Here is a 17,067-nt window from a genome sequence, read left to right as displayed (position 1 = left end):
GACTTCATGCAACGAATTACTTCAGCTTCATTCAACAGATGAGGTTTTGGTATTATTTATAAAAAATGCAATAACCCATTAGTTAAAGCTTTGATGGTAAGACTGCCTGGACTTTCTGCTCATCTCAGAGAAATGCTGAAGCTCAAAAGTGGTCCTTCACCCAAGAGGACCCACAGGAAGGTGTTTTCCAGCTGTTCAGGTCTGTCCCACACTGTGGCTATTGAGACTTCTGATCTTCCTTAAATTTCAGTCTTAACAATGGAAAACATCACTAGTATCTCTAAAAAAGCTGTAAAGTTTACAGGTTTATGAAAACGTTTTCATAGTAAATTAATTTTGGGCATGATGCAGGAGATTTCAGTCCCCTCTGTCCAAATAATATTTGAACATTCATGGATTTCATCCAGAAAAAAAGTTAATTAGCATCTCACCTGGCCTTCCTAAATAATTCTTGTTTGATTAGAGCATGTAGTCTTGAAAAGCATAACATTTCTTTCCAAAAGTAGCAGTAAATGAAGAAGGTATGACAGATCTTGGTAAACTCATCAAAAGATTAATTTAATCTTTGGTAAAATTTGCAGCAGCTTCTTAATCCCAACTTCTTTAGTTTCAATTTCTAACCATGGGTGAAATCAGACCTTTTACTTCTGAATTAAAAAGCCCGTCATCAAAAATTCAGTTTTCTATTTGGCTACTTCAAGACTCCAATGAAATTATCCCCCATCAAATTGACTGAACTTTCTGAGTCACCCATTGTAAGGCACATTGTTTCAATGCTGCCGTCATCCATACAGAAAATTCTTCATATTTGAAGATTTTTCCAATTTATTGCCACCTTCCTTGCACAGAGGCTGGCTATCTCCCCCCTTCGCAAGGATGAGGGCACGGAGGGGACACGCTGGTCACCCCTTTTGCGGCATCACCTCCTCCCCTGTCGTCACAGCAAGTCCAAGCATCAGGCTCCCAAGGGACCACGTCGCCCACTGCCAGTGACCTGCAATGTGCTGCCGTGTTTAGCTGACTCATAGGCACTGCTCTAATCAATGGGATGAATAATAATATCATAAAAATAGGTCATTCCTCTTCCTAATTCAGTTACCGGACTGCAGCTTAATCTTTATTCAGAACTGTCAGCCTTAACCAAGCAGCCAGGTGCCAGCAGGATCAGTGGCACTAATGCCAGCTGTGAATTTCAACGGGGAAAAGGAACCTGAGAAATGGCACAACTAAAGTCACGCAGAAGCAGAGACGGGATGACGGCTGCAAACATCTCATCAGCCACCTATGGCATCTGAAGACCCTGAGGATGCACGTTAGTGGCTGCAGGATTTGCTGGCTGCACGCTTATTGCAAATTCTGACTGCTGTCTTCTCCTCTTTCTACAGTCCAAATAAAAACCTCCCTGGCGTAGAGCTTCTCAAGAAACCAACCCTTTGAAAACACAAACAAACAAACAAACAGCAATCCTCGCCCTCCAGGCTTTTGCAGTTACAATAAAGCTTTTTGGAAAGGTTTAGAAGCACGACTGAGGAGGTATAAACTTGTTTCCAAAATATTACTAAAGATACGGGATTTGGATACAAACGCAGAGAAACACAGCAGGCACCGCAGTAGGGGTTGAATGGCAATGTTCAACTTATACTGCCATTTCCAATGAACCACTGCCCTCTCAAAGGAAAGGAAAATGGAAGGTATGAAAAAAACATATGCGCCTGCAAAATTTTTTTAAACCTCTGAAAGTGCTTGTGTACACTAAGATCACAAGGCTGTTCATTATGCAGATTTAAAGGCCTATAAACAGCTGGTAGTCCTGTCACTGGAGTAATTACATTACGGTTTTCGAGATTTAAATCCAGTTATTTGAACATTGTTTCTATTCAGTTCGTCACAGTGGGATCTCTAATTTGTTCGACATAGTCAACAGCAGAGTAGTCTATCTTGGACTAATTAGCACTCTCAAAATTTAGCAGTACACATTACACAGCACAAAGGCTAGCGTGAGAGTTGCAGGTTCTCTGCCTTCAAAGTGCTCTTGTGACGATAAAATCTTCTGCAGGATAAACATTTTCATTTTTCTAAGATTACTTTCAGCATTTCGTAAAAATCCTGCTCATGAATTACAATTAAAAATGGTAAACAACTTGGGTTTTTTTGAGGATGAGAAGGTAAATAGAAGGTGCACAGATGTTGGTATTTATATGGAAATGATGTTGAATGCCAATTATTTCTTTCTCCTACAAGGAACTAAAGTTGTAACAACACTGTCAAAACATTGGAAAACCATGCTAGCTAATAATTTCGTACTATCAATAAAGACACTTTGGTGTGATAGAATAATCTCAGGTGGAGAAAAATCTCTGAAGGTCATTGCTTTTTTTTTCCTGGGTGAAAATGATTCTATTGAAATAAAAGCTGCAAGGCCAGAGCGAAGCGCACGTCACAAGCTTATTTCAGAGAGGTGTTATTGCAGCAAACTTGTCAAGCGCAGAGGGAAACATCTCGGCCCGCAGTTCAACCCCCCATTTACGCCTGTATCGAAGCCGGCTGCCTCCCAAAGGGGCAGTCCCACCTCCCCACTCCCGTGCCACCTTCCCGTGCGGGCAGGGATGTGCCCATGGGGAACAGGGCCAGGGAATGTCCTCCGGTGGTGGAAAACTAATCGGATAACTGATGTTATTGCCAGTGCTTGCGGCAAGCATGCTGCAGTGACCTGCTCTGCGAGCGTCCCGGGGTTGCGCAGAGACACTCTACCCCTGCCCAGCCACAAATGCACTTATGATCCATCCTTGGGGTCGCTGTATCGGGGTCAGTGGAAATTAAATTCATCAGCCAACCTGCTCCAAAAGACCACTGGAAAATGTATGGGGGTGTGCTGGGCAATGAGCCCTGTGAACCTCAGAGCCGTAAAGACCTCTACCTCCACAAATCCCAAAGACATCAGGAAAGAGAAAAAATGAGAGAGGAGGAAACTATCAGACTGAAAAAAGCAACCGCAAGATCACACCCTGAAGCCTAGAGGTGCCATCAAGACGATGCTGTATGCTTAAGCAAGTTGCCAGGTCATCATTTTACTCTCTTGGGTTCTTAACTTCAAATGTTGTTTCAATGTGTGTTGCTGCGAAAGAGCAGACGGCTTCCCGAGACCGAGAAACCTGCAGGCGGGCTGCATTTGGCAGAGATTTTTTAAGAGCAGGGAGAAGAGGAGAACCATTAGTACTAGTACCAAATAACACCTGCGGGGGGGTGGCAAAGCAATTGGCCTGCGGGCACAGAAGTGTTTGGCGCCCGATTCCCTTGACTTCTAATGACAGCTGAGGTCTAATATCTGTTTCGGCGTTTCTAAGTGACTGCAACAGCCAGAGGCTTCCAGATGGCCCCAGGAACGTACACGGTGACACAGGGGGGGTCTGTGCCGCCTGCTGCTGCCCGCTGCACCCCGGGCAGCCGGACCGTACCCGGGACAGCAATGGCTGTGATGAGACAACACCGAGCCTCAGCCACCAGCCCCTGTCCCCGGCGCTGGTGCCACAGCCAGCTCCTCCGGGACCACGACCGACTCACAGCCGGGTATAGCCAGAGATGGAGGTGGCATTCAGGACTTTCTGTGTTTGGAGCTACAGACACACACATTAGGAATTTTTTCCTTTTCTGGCCCCTTTGCGTCCTGCATAAATCCCAGGCTCTCTACCACTTGAAATCCAGCTTTGAAATACATAGTCAGGGATGATCCCTGCCATGTTGCCTTGGCAGGCAGCTTTTGGTGTTATCTGTGCACAGGTGCAGTAGGCGAGCCACCTGGGAGCTCTCTTTGGGAAGGGTACGGCCTCATTACACCCATAAAAATCAGAGGCTGGTGCCAAAGGAGGCGGTGCTGCTCTCCTCCCTCCCCACCTCCCACCCTCCCTCTCGCCACCCTGCGCCAGCTTATCCCATCACAACGCTGTTTGATGAGCTGGAACGGTCGTTTGATCCAATAACAACTCAAAGAGGGAATCCTAATTAAAAAAAAAAAAAATTAAAAAGCAGCTCCTGCTAGATCCAGCTGAAATATGGGGGCGTGGATGGGCCACGCACCGCGACAGAGCAGGCGGCAACACTGATGCTTGTGCCCACAGCCTCCCTTGCAGCAGCTTGTAATGGGAAATGGCATCCTCAGATCGCTGGGATTTTGATGTCCACTTCCCGTCTCAGTAAATGAAACTGTGCTTGCATCCCCTACCTGGACTACAGCTGCATTTTCATTTCATTCCACTTTTGTTTTCTAAAATGTGAGACAAAGTCCTTCCTTGCTTTAAAAGCACATTTTACATGCTAAAATGGCTTTTCCAGAGAATACAGAACAACGATGACAACAGACGATAACTTCTCTTCCTTCCAGCTTTGGGGGCTGGCAGAAGGGAAGGAGAAGGCTGTGACCCCGTTGCCATCAGCAGAGACATCAGAAGGATACAGGCAGCCAGCGCCCTTGGCGGGCACAAGGGCGAAGCCCTTGTCTCTTCTGCAAGAGGGGTTGCTACTAGAAAAGTTTGGGAGTATCTGTAGGAAACAAAGATCCCCCACTCTGGGACTAATTAATGAGACTAATCCTTCTGCACAATAGCATCCACCACGAGAAGCCCTAAAACACCAATTGTCAGGACTCAGAGCAAATTAAATGTGCTCAGTACACTCCTACACAGCCCTCTGAACTGCAGCCTACACAGCTGTGCTTTATCAGGAATCTAGGATTTCCAATGTTAATTACAGTTATGCTTGAATAACAGACATGTGACACTTCTGTCATTATAAAAATATTAAGATCTCACAAACAGAAAAATTACACGTGGCTGCATGAAGGCAGATGAGTTACAGAAACTAAAGATTCTCCTCAGACAAATTTATCTTTAATGACCAACCACTAAAAGAGGGAAATAGTAATTTACTTGAATAATTAACGAATATATTTCAACATTATGCTTTTATTACTCATTAAACAAGCATACAAATTAATCTTTAACTATAATTTTATGGAGAAATAGCTTTAACCTGTCCTTTTTTTGCTTCGTAAAGTATTTGCAGAGTGGTTTGGGGGACTTTCAAAGATGACCAAACAAAGGGAGAGATATTTGCCACTTCTTCTAAGATATATGGCAGACTGTGCCGCTGCCTGCTGGGAGGGCTTGCTGGTGCTGGTGCTGGTGCTGGTGCAGAGCCCCCGACACCGCAGGGCAGTGCAGCCCTGAGAGACCTGAAGCCAAGTAAATTAACTTGGATAATTGAAGTGGTGACTGAATTCTATCGACTCTTCAAAATATAATTCATATTTTGTGCTTTGTTTGCTTATGCTTATTTAGCTCTTACTATAAAAACCCATCACGTACCTGATGTAAGGCAGACTCTGTCACACCACAACAAATGGCACGGATGTCGCGATAGAAATTGGTACTCGCCAATGCAAAGCATGCCAAGAGCCCTGAGATGGGGACTGCGCCCAGCTTTCCTGCACCCAATCTCACTCCCCGGGGAGCAAAATACATATATATTTCCCATGTTGAGGACATCAAAGATTTTTCTTCCCTGCTCCCTCCAGGTGACCCATCTAGTTGTTTAATGTTTTCAATTGATTTACTTTTCAGTAGAATAATGTGGCTTCTAACAGCCACAGATTTAAAACCAAAATGTAAAGAGGAATGCCAATCAATCAAATAAATCTTTTCCTTTAGTCAACTGAAATAAGTAACAGCCAGATGGTAATTAAAAAGAAAAAAAAGAAAAACAAAAGTAATTTGTTTAACATCTTGCGACTAGATATTTACAGAGGTGCTATTGGGAGGGAGCTCCGAGGGAGCTTCTCAGAGAGAACCTTTTTACTTGCTGGCTATTGAGTCTGTTTACCACTAGGGTAATAAAACAACCTAATCAACTTGAATCAGGAAATCACAGAGTTTAGATGCATTGATTTAGCAGCCTTGCATGCAGCTGCTGGGCAGACAAGCATTCTTTCACAGCTACCTCCCCGCTGAGGGCCTCATGAGTCAAGTGGCAAGTCCACACCTGAAGATGTTGAGAAGACTGGATTGGGACTCCTACTCCCAAATCCCACCTGTCCCCCCACCTGCCATTTATCTCCCCAAACTGTTTTTTTCTGTGAGCTCTGAGAGGTATGAAATGCCATTTATTGCTATCACCTCTACAACTAGCAGCAACTTGCATCATGCTGGAGAACACGACTGCATGTGACAATGACAAGAAGTCCCCAAGGAAGTCTCCTTCCGGTGCCACAGAGCACAGAAAACACCTCATCCCCCCTAACCCATCTCTATGCCTCAGAGACTTTCTGCTTTGAGCGTTAGGACAGGTGCTGGAGCGCTGAGGGAGTGAAAATAATGCAGCCACCAAGCCAGGAAACATGAAATTGCTACTCTACCCTTAACTGGTTTAGTGGTGGACTTGGTACTGTTAGGTTAATGGTTGGACTGGATGATCTGAAAGGTCTTTTCCAACCTAAACGATTCTATGATTCTAAACAGGAGCAGCGGGTCTCAGGTTTTTTCACAAAGTTAGTACGGAAATGCTATACACATGGCAAGATTTCAAAGACAGCTACAGACCTGTTGCTGGTCACAACTCAACTTACCACTGAGCGGGTGAGGAATGGTGTATTGCTTCTTTTTGCTTGAAGTGGATGTTGAGGAAAGCTTGCGAACGAGCACGCCTTGGTTGCTTGCAGGAGCATTGCTCTGCTGGGCTTTTCTCAGCTGGACCATGCGTTCAAGTCTCTTCAGCCTTTCTTGTGAACGAGAGATGAACTGAGGCTTATGGGTTTCTAGTGCTTCCTAAATGAAACAGAGAAACCGCTTCATTTTAAGAGAATTAAAAGGAAGAAAAAAATGTGATATGCATCTAACTGGGTTCAGTAAGAGATTGTCAATGAAAATGATAGCTTGTCTGTACAAAAGTTAGCAAACTGCCTTCCTATCTCTTTATCTCTCAAGGTCCCTTCCAACCCAAAGCATTCTACGATTCTATGATTCTACTTCCTTTTGCTGTTAGAAAGCTGTCTTGGTTGAAATTTCCAGATCAAACAAAGGAGAATTTCTGAAAAAAACCCACAACTTCCAGAAAACACATCCAAAAGGTTTTGAATTACATATTTTTATGAATATTCCAAATTCAAGTTCTTGATGTTTTGCTTATTTCCTTGTCTCACCTCATCGCCAAAGCAGCTTGTCACTGACAGTTCACAAACTTCCCTGTTTATTTAGATTGTCATGCAGATCTCTTCATGGATGATCCAGGAAGAAAACTCTTTCCAGTCAAAGGCCCCTTCAACATTTAGGAATGTCTTAGGACGGAAGACAGGAGTGGAGATTGGTATGCAGCACATGCCGGAGGAGAAGGCAGGAAAGCACATCTGCTGCTGGGGCTTGGTATCAACCTGGGGTCATGTCCATACCTACGGCTGCCGCTCATGGTACTGGGTGTCGTGCACGTTTGGGAAATTGGCAGTTTCGAGGCACAATTTCAAAAGTGTCTTTGGGAAATGTGTGAATCCCCACACTTTGACCATGTTCCTCTACAGGAATGGCAGCTGGGGCTTAGGATGGGGAGCTGTTACAACCAGACAAGCAAGTCTTGGCAGCTGATGCCAGCTACCAAAATGTCACTGGAAAGGAGAAAAATCACGGAGATGTGAACTTCTGCCCTCATCCACTTCCCAGGAAGCAACCACTATCCATGAAGTAAGAAGAAGAAAAAAAGAAAAAAAAAAGAAAAAAAAAAAAAGGAAAAAGAAAAAAAGGAAAAAAGGGGGGAAAAGTAAGAAAGAAAAAGATTAAAAAAAAAGAAAAAAAGAATAAATAAATTTAAAAAAATCAATCCATGTATTAACAACAATAACAACAAATTGATATTTTACCTGCAGCGTCTGCAGGGCTGGTGGAGTTTTCTCAGGCTGGGAGCTGGTTTCTGGCCGGGTGAGCGCGTCGTTTTTCTCACGAGTAACATCTGGCGAGCGAGCTGCAGATAGTGTTACCCTGCTGGCTCGCTCCCACTCATCCTCCTCCTTACGCTCCTTTATTTTGTCACTTGAACCACAGAATTCATAATCACCTTCGAGAGATTTAAAAGTTCATTAAGAGTGCATGGTTAATTTTTTATTGGGTTCTCCACCTCATTAGACATAGAGGGCAATTTCTGAAATAAGAATGCCAAGGTATTATTAATAGGCCTCATTAAGCAGAATAGATCAAATCTAATCATAGGTGCTACTCACTGCCCTGTGACACCCAGAGTATCTTTCACATTAAGCCAGACATCACATTGAAGCATAATTAAACCGCTCGGATGCTTAGCTCCGTTCGCTGGTATTCGCTTCCCAAAAGCAAGACACTTCTGTACCACAGTTGCATCACGGAAAGCAAAGGATATCACGCTGTGACTTGCACTTTGAGTTCATTTCAATTTATTGCACGTATTGTAGGAAATAACATATTGTTATGGACCTTAATCACATATCATTTCTCTTTGACCATACTGAGACTTTCATAAATGCTACTCTTGTTTTTTTTCTTTGCTGATAAGACGGTTTGCTTTCTATAATTTCTATATATTCATTATTGGAAAGACTCCATGAAAAAAATAATAAACAAAAGGTTAATATGCCTTATAGTGTACTATTATGAAAGCTGTCAATGCACAAAGTCCTCCACTGAGAAAAAAGATTATTTTCTACGCTTCTAATTGTGCTTTAATGCTCAATGACTGATACTCCCTGCACAAATTAGGACCAAAAAAGGCTATGTGCTCAAAAATCATACTTGACAAGATTCTCATTTAGAGGACAGAATTAATCCAAAATAACAAAAGAACTTCGGAAGAGCTCCATATGAACTATTTTGAAAAGTCACACTGGAGTACGTCTTCCTTGCCAAATAATTTGATTTCTAGAACTAAATATCTGGGAATAAAGCCCATTACTGTTTTATTTCAATTTTTGGTTACAATAAACTTAAAATATTTTCCTCTTTATGACATATTGTACATATTATATTGTACTTAAAAAAATATTAAAATGATCTGTGTTGGGTACATTTGCCTTATAAAAGCCTGAACTGTATTTCCTCCCTAATACTGTTCTTGTTAACATTTTGGAAAAAAACCTTGAAACCTGTGAACATGAAACTCAACTCCTTGATAAGCCAGGTTTACAGAAGTGTCGATTAACTTTATCTTTGATAGATCTCAGTGGATGCTTCACTTTTGTAAAACTAAGTCACTTCCAGTTAGTGAAATGGCACGCTTGAACTTCAGGCACTGAAAGCAGAACGTAGGCTTCTCTCATCTAAATGGGTGTTATACGCAGTAGCTTTAGAGTCAATAATGGAAAAAATCTGCCTACCTGACTCCAAAAAAATCTGTAAGAAAAAACGCTGTAAGAAAAAAGGCTATACGACCGTTATAGCATTTGTAAGGTATTCTTGGAGTAAATCTCTCACAAACCTATTGATACTAAAGCCAAATTAATCTGTAGTATATCTCAGCTGTCTTCTGCAAAAATACCTTATGCATGAATACGGCTGCTTGTGCCATCTTCATTTTAGCTATTTGAATAAGCATTGGAATTAAGACATCCAAACCGGTGCTGAACTAGAAGAAATTATGTTTTACATGCTGAAACCTTGTTGATAGTCAATTGTCAAAACGTTTTTCTTTTTTTTTCTTCATGATAATCTCTCCAAACAAAGTATTTCATGCCATACCTGTGCACCACATAGTTCATTCTGTCATGTAAAAAAAAAAGACTGCAGAAGAGAAAGGTATCAAAACAAGGTTGTAAAAATAACCTCACTTCTGGTGTTTCTTGGTTCTTGGACTGGGACTGCTTGACTCTGCAATTTTAATGTTTTTTCAAGATTTTCGTGAATCTACTTACAAAGTAAGCCTATCTTTCTCATTTTCATCTTGTTTTCTATTAACCATAGCAATGTATACAGTCAGATTAGTTGATTGATCTCTCACCAGATGACTCATACTCAGCACTTAAAGCTGGACAAAAATGGACTGACTTTCCATTATTTCACTTTTTTCTTTGAGACTGATCTCATCTTATTATTGAAACCATATTCCTAACAACCACAGTAGGATTTGTACCTTACTTTTTAGGAGCTGGTTTTGCCTGTGAACATTTTCTTCCGAGAGGATTCTTGATGAAGCTTTTCTATTGCACATACTATCGGAGACAAACATTTTTGGTGTCAGGACACCCTGTGCTTGGATCTCTTTGGATTTGGAGGTGCCTTTGGAGGGATCTCTCTTTTTCGATGGACCATCAGTAGCAGCAGCAATTGCCTTTCTGGATGCTGTATCTGGAAGAGGGCCAGAGGCCGTTGTGCTGCTCCTGCCCGTGGTGCATTGCTTCCTCTTGCTTCCCAACAGCATGTGTGTTCCTGTGAAAAACAGAAAAAAAACAACCCCAAATTCTATAACATGGGAACATTTTTCTTCTCAACTCTCTAGTCCTCACAATTTTTAGTTCCTGCAAAACTGCTTTCAGTTGTGTATTTTAAAAGTTGTAACTGATACACATTTTATTGTAACTGCCATGCAGCTGTACTGCAACAAAATGTTAACCAATAGAAATAATCACAGAGGATACTCTTCATAAAAATAAACTGTCTTTCTAAATAACTTAGATACACTCTGATGGGCAGCGTGGAATGGGTCAAGATACCTCTGACAAAAATATATGCTATGTGTCTGTCTTTTGTCTCTTATTCACTTGAGAAGAACATTTTAGATTGGTTAAGCCTGATCAAAATTATAGTTATGGATCCAGTGGTGGCTGTGATGGAAACTGAGGTCCAAGTGGTTTCGGGATGAGGGTTTTAACCTCTCTGTAGTGGAGTGGCTGCTGCAGAAGCAGCACCTGTCTCCAACATTTTTAGTGCCCTGTTCTACCTCTGTGCAAAGCCGCAGCAGGAACCAGCAGCCAAAAAGTCCAATTTGTACAAGATACGCTTTCCCCTGAAATTGTTTGGATGAGAAGGATGTTGCACAGCAGCTACAACTGCAGGACCCTGCTTTGTCAAAAGCAATAGAGATAGTCGGGTAAGCTCTGTGCTATACAAACCTTGAAAGATGATTCAAGCTGACCACCACTACTGCCAGCAAAACCCTAGAAAATTAGGCATATAAGAACACAGAAGTGTCCATTTTCCAAGGTGCATTTAGGCAGAATTTTGGAGAGAGAAGAAATAGAAGAGGAAAAAAAAAAAATCAGGAAATTAAATCCAAAGATTAGGGACAACATGGAAAGTGCATCAGGATCAACAAGGGGGCGAGAAAGAAGGTGCAGATGGGAACTATTTTCTGTCCCTATAAATGACTGGTAGGCAGGCACCCACATGGCCATGCACACAGAATGACTCTGCTCTTCTTTTTCAATAATGTGCATAAATTGTCTATTGGCAGTTCTAGTCACAGGACCTAAAGATGTATGTAGATGGAAATGACCAATAGCTATTAAAAAATTGGTGAAAGAAGGCAACTGAGAGATTTGGGAGGTACAAGGGAAAAAAACCCCAACTGGTTTCAGAACTAACCATAAAACCAAACAAACCAGGCAGGGATTATCTCGTTGTCTGTTGTGGACATAATGCATTCAACAAACTACTGGTGCTTCATGACAAACACTTTTTTAAAAGCAGCCACATAATTCTTTTCTCTGCTGACTCATTCTCGGCAGCTGCCCCTCTCCAAACGCTTCTTTCCAATGTCTTGGTTGAGGACAGAGGGAAGATCAGAAGTGTTTTTCTTCTTTGATCCAGTCCACAAGGAAGGATGAAATAATAGAATAGAACCATAGAATTCTTTAGGTTGGAAAAGACCTTTAAGATTATCCAGTCCAACCATTCACCTAACACTACCAAGTCCACCACTAAGCCAGTTAACAGTAGAGTATTAATTAATTTCAGGTTTCCTGGCTTGGTGGCTGGATTATTTTTTAATGAAAGTAAAATTAGAAGGGAATCATTAAGGTTGGAAAGGACCTCTAAGATCATCAGTCCAACCATCAACCCAACACCACCCATGCCCACTAAACCATGTCCCAAAGTGCCACCTCTGCCCGTGTTTTGAACCCCTCCAGGGATGGGGACTCCCCCACCTCTCTGAACAGCCTGTTCCAATGCTTGACCACTCTCTCCATGAACAATTTTTTTCCTAATATCCAATCTAAACCTCCCCTGATGCAGCTTGAGCCCATTTCCTCTCATCCTATCACTTGTTACTTGGGAGAAGAGACCAACACCCACCTCACTATAAATGTCCTCTCAGGTAGTTGTAGAGAGCAATAAGGTCTCCCCTCAGCCTCCTCTTCTCCAGACTAAACAATCCCAGTTCCCTCAGCCGCTCCTCATCAGCCCTGTGCTCCAGACCCTTTACCAGCTTCATTGCCCTTCTCTGGACACGCTCCAGCACCTCAGTGTCCTTCTTGTACTGAGGGGCCCAAAACTGGACACAGCATTCCAGGTGTGGCCTCACCAGCACTGGGTACAGAGGGACGATCCCTGCCCTGCTCCTGCTGGCCACACTATTCCTGACACAAGCCAGGATGCTGTTGGCCACCTTGGCCACCTGGGCACACTGCTGGCTCATGTTCAGCCGCTGCCAACCAACACCCCCAGCTCCTTTTCCACCAGGTAGCTTTCCAGCCACTCTTTCCCAAGCCTGGAGCGTTGCATGGGGTTGTTGTGACCCAAGTGCAGGACCTGGCACTTGACCTTGTTGAACCTCATACAGTTGGCCTTGGCCCATTGATCCAGCCTGTCCAGATCCCTCTTCAGGACCTTCCTACCCTCAAGCAGATCAACACTCCCACCTAGTTTGGTGTCATCTGCAAACTTGCTGAGGGTGCACTCAATCCCCTCATCCAGATCATCGATAAAGATATTAAACAAGGCTGGCCCCAAAACAGAGCCCTGGCGAACACAGCTCGTGACCGGCCGCCAACTGGATTTAACTCCATTCACCACAACTCTTTGGGCTCAGCCATCCAGCCAGTTTTTTACCCAGCGAAGGGTACACCTGCCTAAGCCATGAGCCACCAGCTTCCCTAGGAGAATGCTGTGGGAGATGGTGTCAAAGGCTTTACTGAAGTCCAGGTAGGTGACATCCACAGGCTTTCCTTCATCCACCAGGCAGGTCACCAGGTCATAGAAGGAGATCGGATTGGTCAAGCAGGACCTGCCTTTCATAAACCCATGCTGGCTGGGCCTGATCCCCTGGTTGACCTGCACTTGCCTGTTGAGTTCACTCAATATGAACTGCTCCTTAATCTTCCCCGGCACCGAGGTCAGGCTGACAGGCCTGGAGTTCCCCGGGTCCTCCTTCCGGCCCTTCTTGTAGATGGGCATCACATTGGCAAGCCTCCAGTCATCAGGGACCTCCCCTGTTAACCAGGACTGCTGATAGATGATGGAGAATGGCTTGGCAAGCTCCTCCACCAGCTCCCTCAGTACTCTCGGGTGGATCCCATCCGGCCCCATAGGCTTGTGAGTGTCCAGGTGGCGTAGCAGGTCATTAACTGCTTCCTCCTGGATTATGGGGGCTTCATTCTGTTCTCCGTCCCTGTCTTCCAGCTCAGGGGGCTGAATGCCCTGTGGATAACTGGTCTGGCTATTAAAGACTAAGGCAAAGAGGGCATTCTTTGTTCAAAAATGGGTAGATGTGGCACTTTGGGACATAGTTTAGTGGGCATGGGGGTGTTGGGTTGATGGTTGGACTGATGGTCTTAGAGATCCTTTCCAACCTTAATGATTCTTAGTTTTTACTTTCATTAAAAAATAATCCAGCCAGGAAACATGAAATTAATTATTATACTACCCTGAACAGGTTTAGTGGTGGACTTGGAAATGTTAGGTGAATGGTTGGACTGGATGATCTTAAAGGTCTTTTCCAACCTGAACGATTCTATGATTCTATGATTAAGTACCTCAGCCTTTTCCTCATCCTTGGTGGCAATGTTCCCGCCACCGCATCCAATAAAGGATCAATAAATGCCACATCATGTTAGACCCTTCCTTATCTCATAGTCATTAAGTAAATGTAGATCCTGCAGTGAGGTGTGGGAAGTTTTGAATTCACTTTCCCAATCCTTAATCCACTCACAATAGATGAGAAATATTCTTTGCCACAAAAGATGGTCTCCTACACATTTTAGTGACCTGAATGGCTCATGTTTCTTTTCAGTCACCCTGTATTTCTAGAGAAATCAGAGACATTAAGGTACAGCATCTAGCGTTTTTCCCTCACCTTGCAGATCAGAAAGATTTTAACATGTTTCTTTCTCTAACTCAACTGCCCATACAGGGAGGAGTCAAATTCTCAGGGGATCGTCTAGTGAGGGATCCCTGAAGATCAACACAGACAGAAAAATTAACTTTTTTGTAATTAAATTCACTGAGATAAACCCTGTCCTAAGCAATTTCACAGCCATACAGAAAATCTGGTCAAAGCAAGGAAGTGCACACAGAGCTCTCAAATTCTAGGCTAGCATCCAAGCTCTCCCTCTTCTCTCTGGTGTAAGTGATTTTTCTCCTTGCTTTTCACACATGGCAAATATTTGCCTTATCTTTTGTCAAAACTTAGTGCTCTCCTCAGATGAAAATAGTTTTGATGCAAATACTCACAACAAACTGGACAGACTCAATTCTGTGCATACACTCAGCTGGAGCTCATGTGTATACAGCGATCTGTTCCTCCATTCCCTGACCGATCCTGTACCTGCAGTTGCACGCTGCGTTTCTACAAATGGTTTATGATGTATAGAAGGAAGAAACATTGGGACAGATTAACGGGGTCATGGGCATCAAAGAGTGCTTGTGGGAAGAGGTATAAACAGGCAGCACGGTAGGAGAAGATGAAGAAAGCAGCAGGTAGCATTAAGTAATTGCAGAGCAGCAGAGAAGGAAGTCTTTTCACAAAGGCAGCCAAGATACTAGAAGGATAGAAGGGGAAAAAAAAAAAAAAAAAAAAGGAGGGCAGCTAAGCCACAGAAAGAACTTGAATGGAAAACAGATTATCTCTTCAAATAATCTTTTAAATTAAAATAGTTTACTGGCCAATAGAAAGCAGAGAGAAGAAAAGAAAGTGGAAAGGAGAAAAGAGTTTCTGCTCATCTGAGTCAGCATCACAGTAGGAGATAATTTGCCTTCACATCAAGAAACGGTCTGTGCAACAAATGTGTGTGTTGTGAACAGCTTCTTCACTGAGACTGTCAGACCGCTCAAACCTCTGTTGTGTCGCCAGGAGAGGCTATTTGCTATGGCTGGGCATTGGTATCCGAAACTGCAGCAAGAATTGTCAGGGTGGTGAAAATGGGCTTCAAGGTAGCAAAATAAAACAGCGGAGACCAGAGTGAGCAAAGGAGTTGTCTGTAAGTCACAACTCTCCTCTGTAACATCTTAGAATATGGACCTGAACAAAAAAAAGAAGAGTTGCCTGGAGTGTTCACACTGGAGACAGCCTTCCCTTCTGCACTGCACCCCTTCCCTGTTAGAAGAAATGCCACTGGTGGCATTCTGCCCATAGTGCCTGGGGATCCCCAAAGACGTGGACTGGAGAGAAAGAAAAGAAAGGCATGAACAAAACTAGGAATGGGGTCTAAAATTAAAAAAAAAAAAAAAGATGGCTGCTTCTTAGCATTTTATGGACAACAAAACAATGCCTGAGAAAGAATTAAAAAAAGCAAGATTCTTTAGGAAATTCAGGTATAGAAACACTGCATCCTTCTGCATGAAAGTTGTCATCTTTAGGTACTAATATTATAACTAAAGCTTAATCCTTATTAGATTCGCAGTATGGTGGGGATTTTTTTTTTTTTTTTTTGGTTAATTACGGCAATAAGAAAAGATGCCCCCTGTTCTTGTCTAACATCAAAGGCAATCAGAAGAATAACGGAGCCAATTTGGTAAATTCTTTCCTCTAACTCCCTATTGAATTAACCTTTCCATTCAAAAGGCACAACCAGGCACAGCCAATCCCCAGGAAAACACGGCAGAGCAAGCCAGGCATGGTCTCCAAAGATGAACTCCCGCAACCTCAAAGCAGCTGTCAATTACTGTCGCTAACGAATGCAGATGCAAATGATATTTAGGAAAAAAGAAAAAGGCAAAGGTACTTAAAGGTAAGATCACAGAGTTTCACTCTCTACATTCTGGATCCGTTTTTAATATATGTGTGGGGAATTAGGACTGTTACTCTCATTAAGACTATCTGGAATTGTATATCTAAATCCCCATGCACCACACTTGAAATATATATGCCCCTCTGAGAATAGCTAGAATTGCAACTGGATGACTAGCAATATATGTTTTTTCTATTATCCCAGCTGAAGAAAGACTTTAAAACTAATGAACAAAGACATGCAAGTGTAGTGCTTTGGGAGATACAGGAGAACAAAACTCGAAGAAACAGAAAGCAGAGTGACTCCGTTAATAAAATTCAGCAAATGTAGATCCTAGTTGTAAAAGTTCATCTGCTTATAGGGGAAAAAGGAACAAAATCATAATTACAATCTGAGAAAAGTAATTTTTGCCCTATGCAAGAAAGAAAAAGACAACAGTTCAATTTTTAAATGACTTAGTGAAAACCATATGATAACGGAGGAATTAAAAACATTCTGTAAAACCAAGGGGAGGTTTTTCAAAAGCTCTTTTTTTTTTAAAGAATCCTTGATCTCAGAGTAAAATGATTATATTGTTTTACTGTAAAGTATCTTTTCACATTTTTCTCCCTCTCCCTTTAGGGGGTTTTGCTAACAGGAAGTGACCCTGCATAACAGCAGGTTAAACTTGCCTTTCCTTGAAACATGGACAATTCAGGCAAACATGCCCTTTTCCATTGTTACTACTTTTTTTTTTTTTTCCTTTTCATTTTACAACAGGATAATGCAGCTTTTCATATTTTCATATAACACTCTTCCTAGTGTTTCAGTGTGGATTTTTGACAATTCATGACAAAGTGCTTCTTTGAAATTGGCCACGGTTCATTTTAACAGACGCAGCACTACAAATCCTCCACGACCAC

The 17,067-nt window shown here is 42.6% G+C and overlaps 1 protein-coding gene across 1 annotated transcript in view; it reads right to left on the bottom strand.

Moving 5' to 3' along the window:
• C10H10orf90 (chromosome 10 C10orf90 homolog) overlaps window positions 1–17,067 on the bottom strand; it is a 69,922-nt gene that overhangs the window by 6,157 nt on the left and 46,698 nt on the right. Inside the window, exons 4-6 of the mRNA XM_075717959.1 lie at window positions 10,137–10,427; window positions 7,898–8,091; window positions 6,617–6,815 (exon numbers count right to left, since the gene is read on the bottom strand). Coding sequence (XP_075574074.1) covers window positions 6,617–6,815; window positions 7,898–8,091; window positions 10,137–10,427 — 684 coding nt within the window. The remainder of the gene's footprint in view (window positions 1–6,616; window positions 6,816–7,897; window positions 8,092–10,136; window positions 10,428–17,067) is intronic.

This window comes from Pelecanus crispus, chromosome 10, assembly GCF_030463565.1.
Source record: "Pelecanus crispus isolate bPelCri1 chromosome 10, bPelCri1.pri, whole genome shotgun sequence".
NCBI lineage: Eukaryota > Metazoa > Chordata > Aves > Pelecaniformes > Pelecanidae > Pelecanus > Pelecanus crispus.
This window is presented reverse-complemented; position numbering and strand designations above follow the sequence as displayed.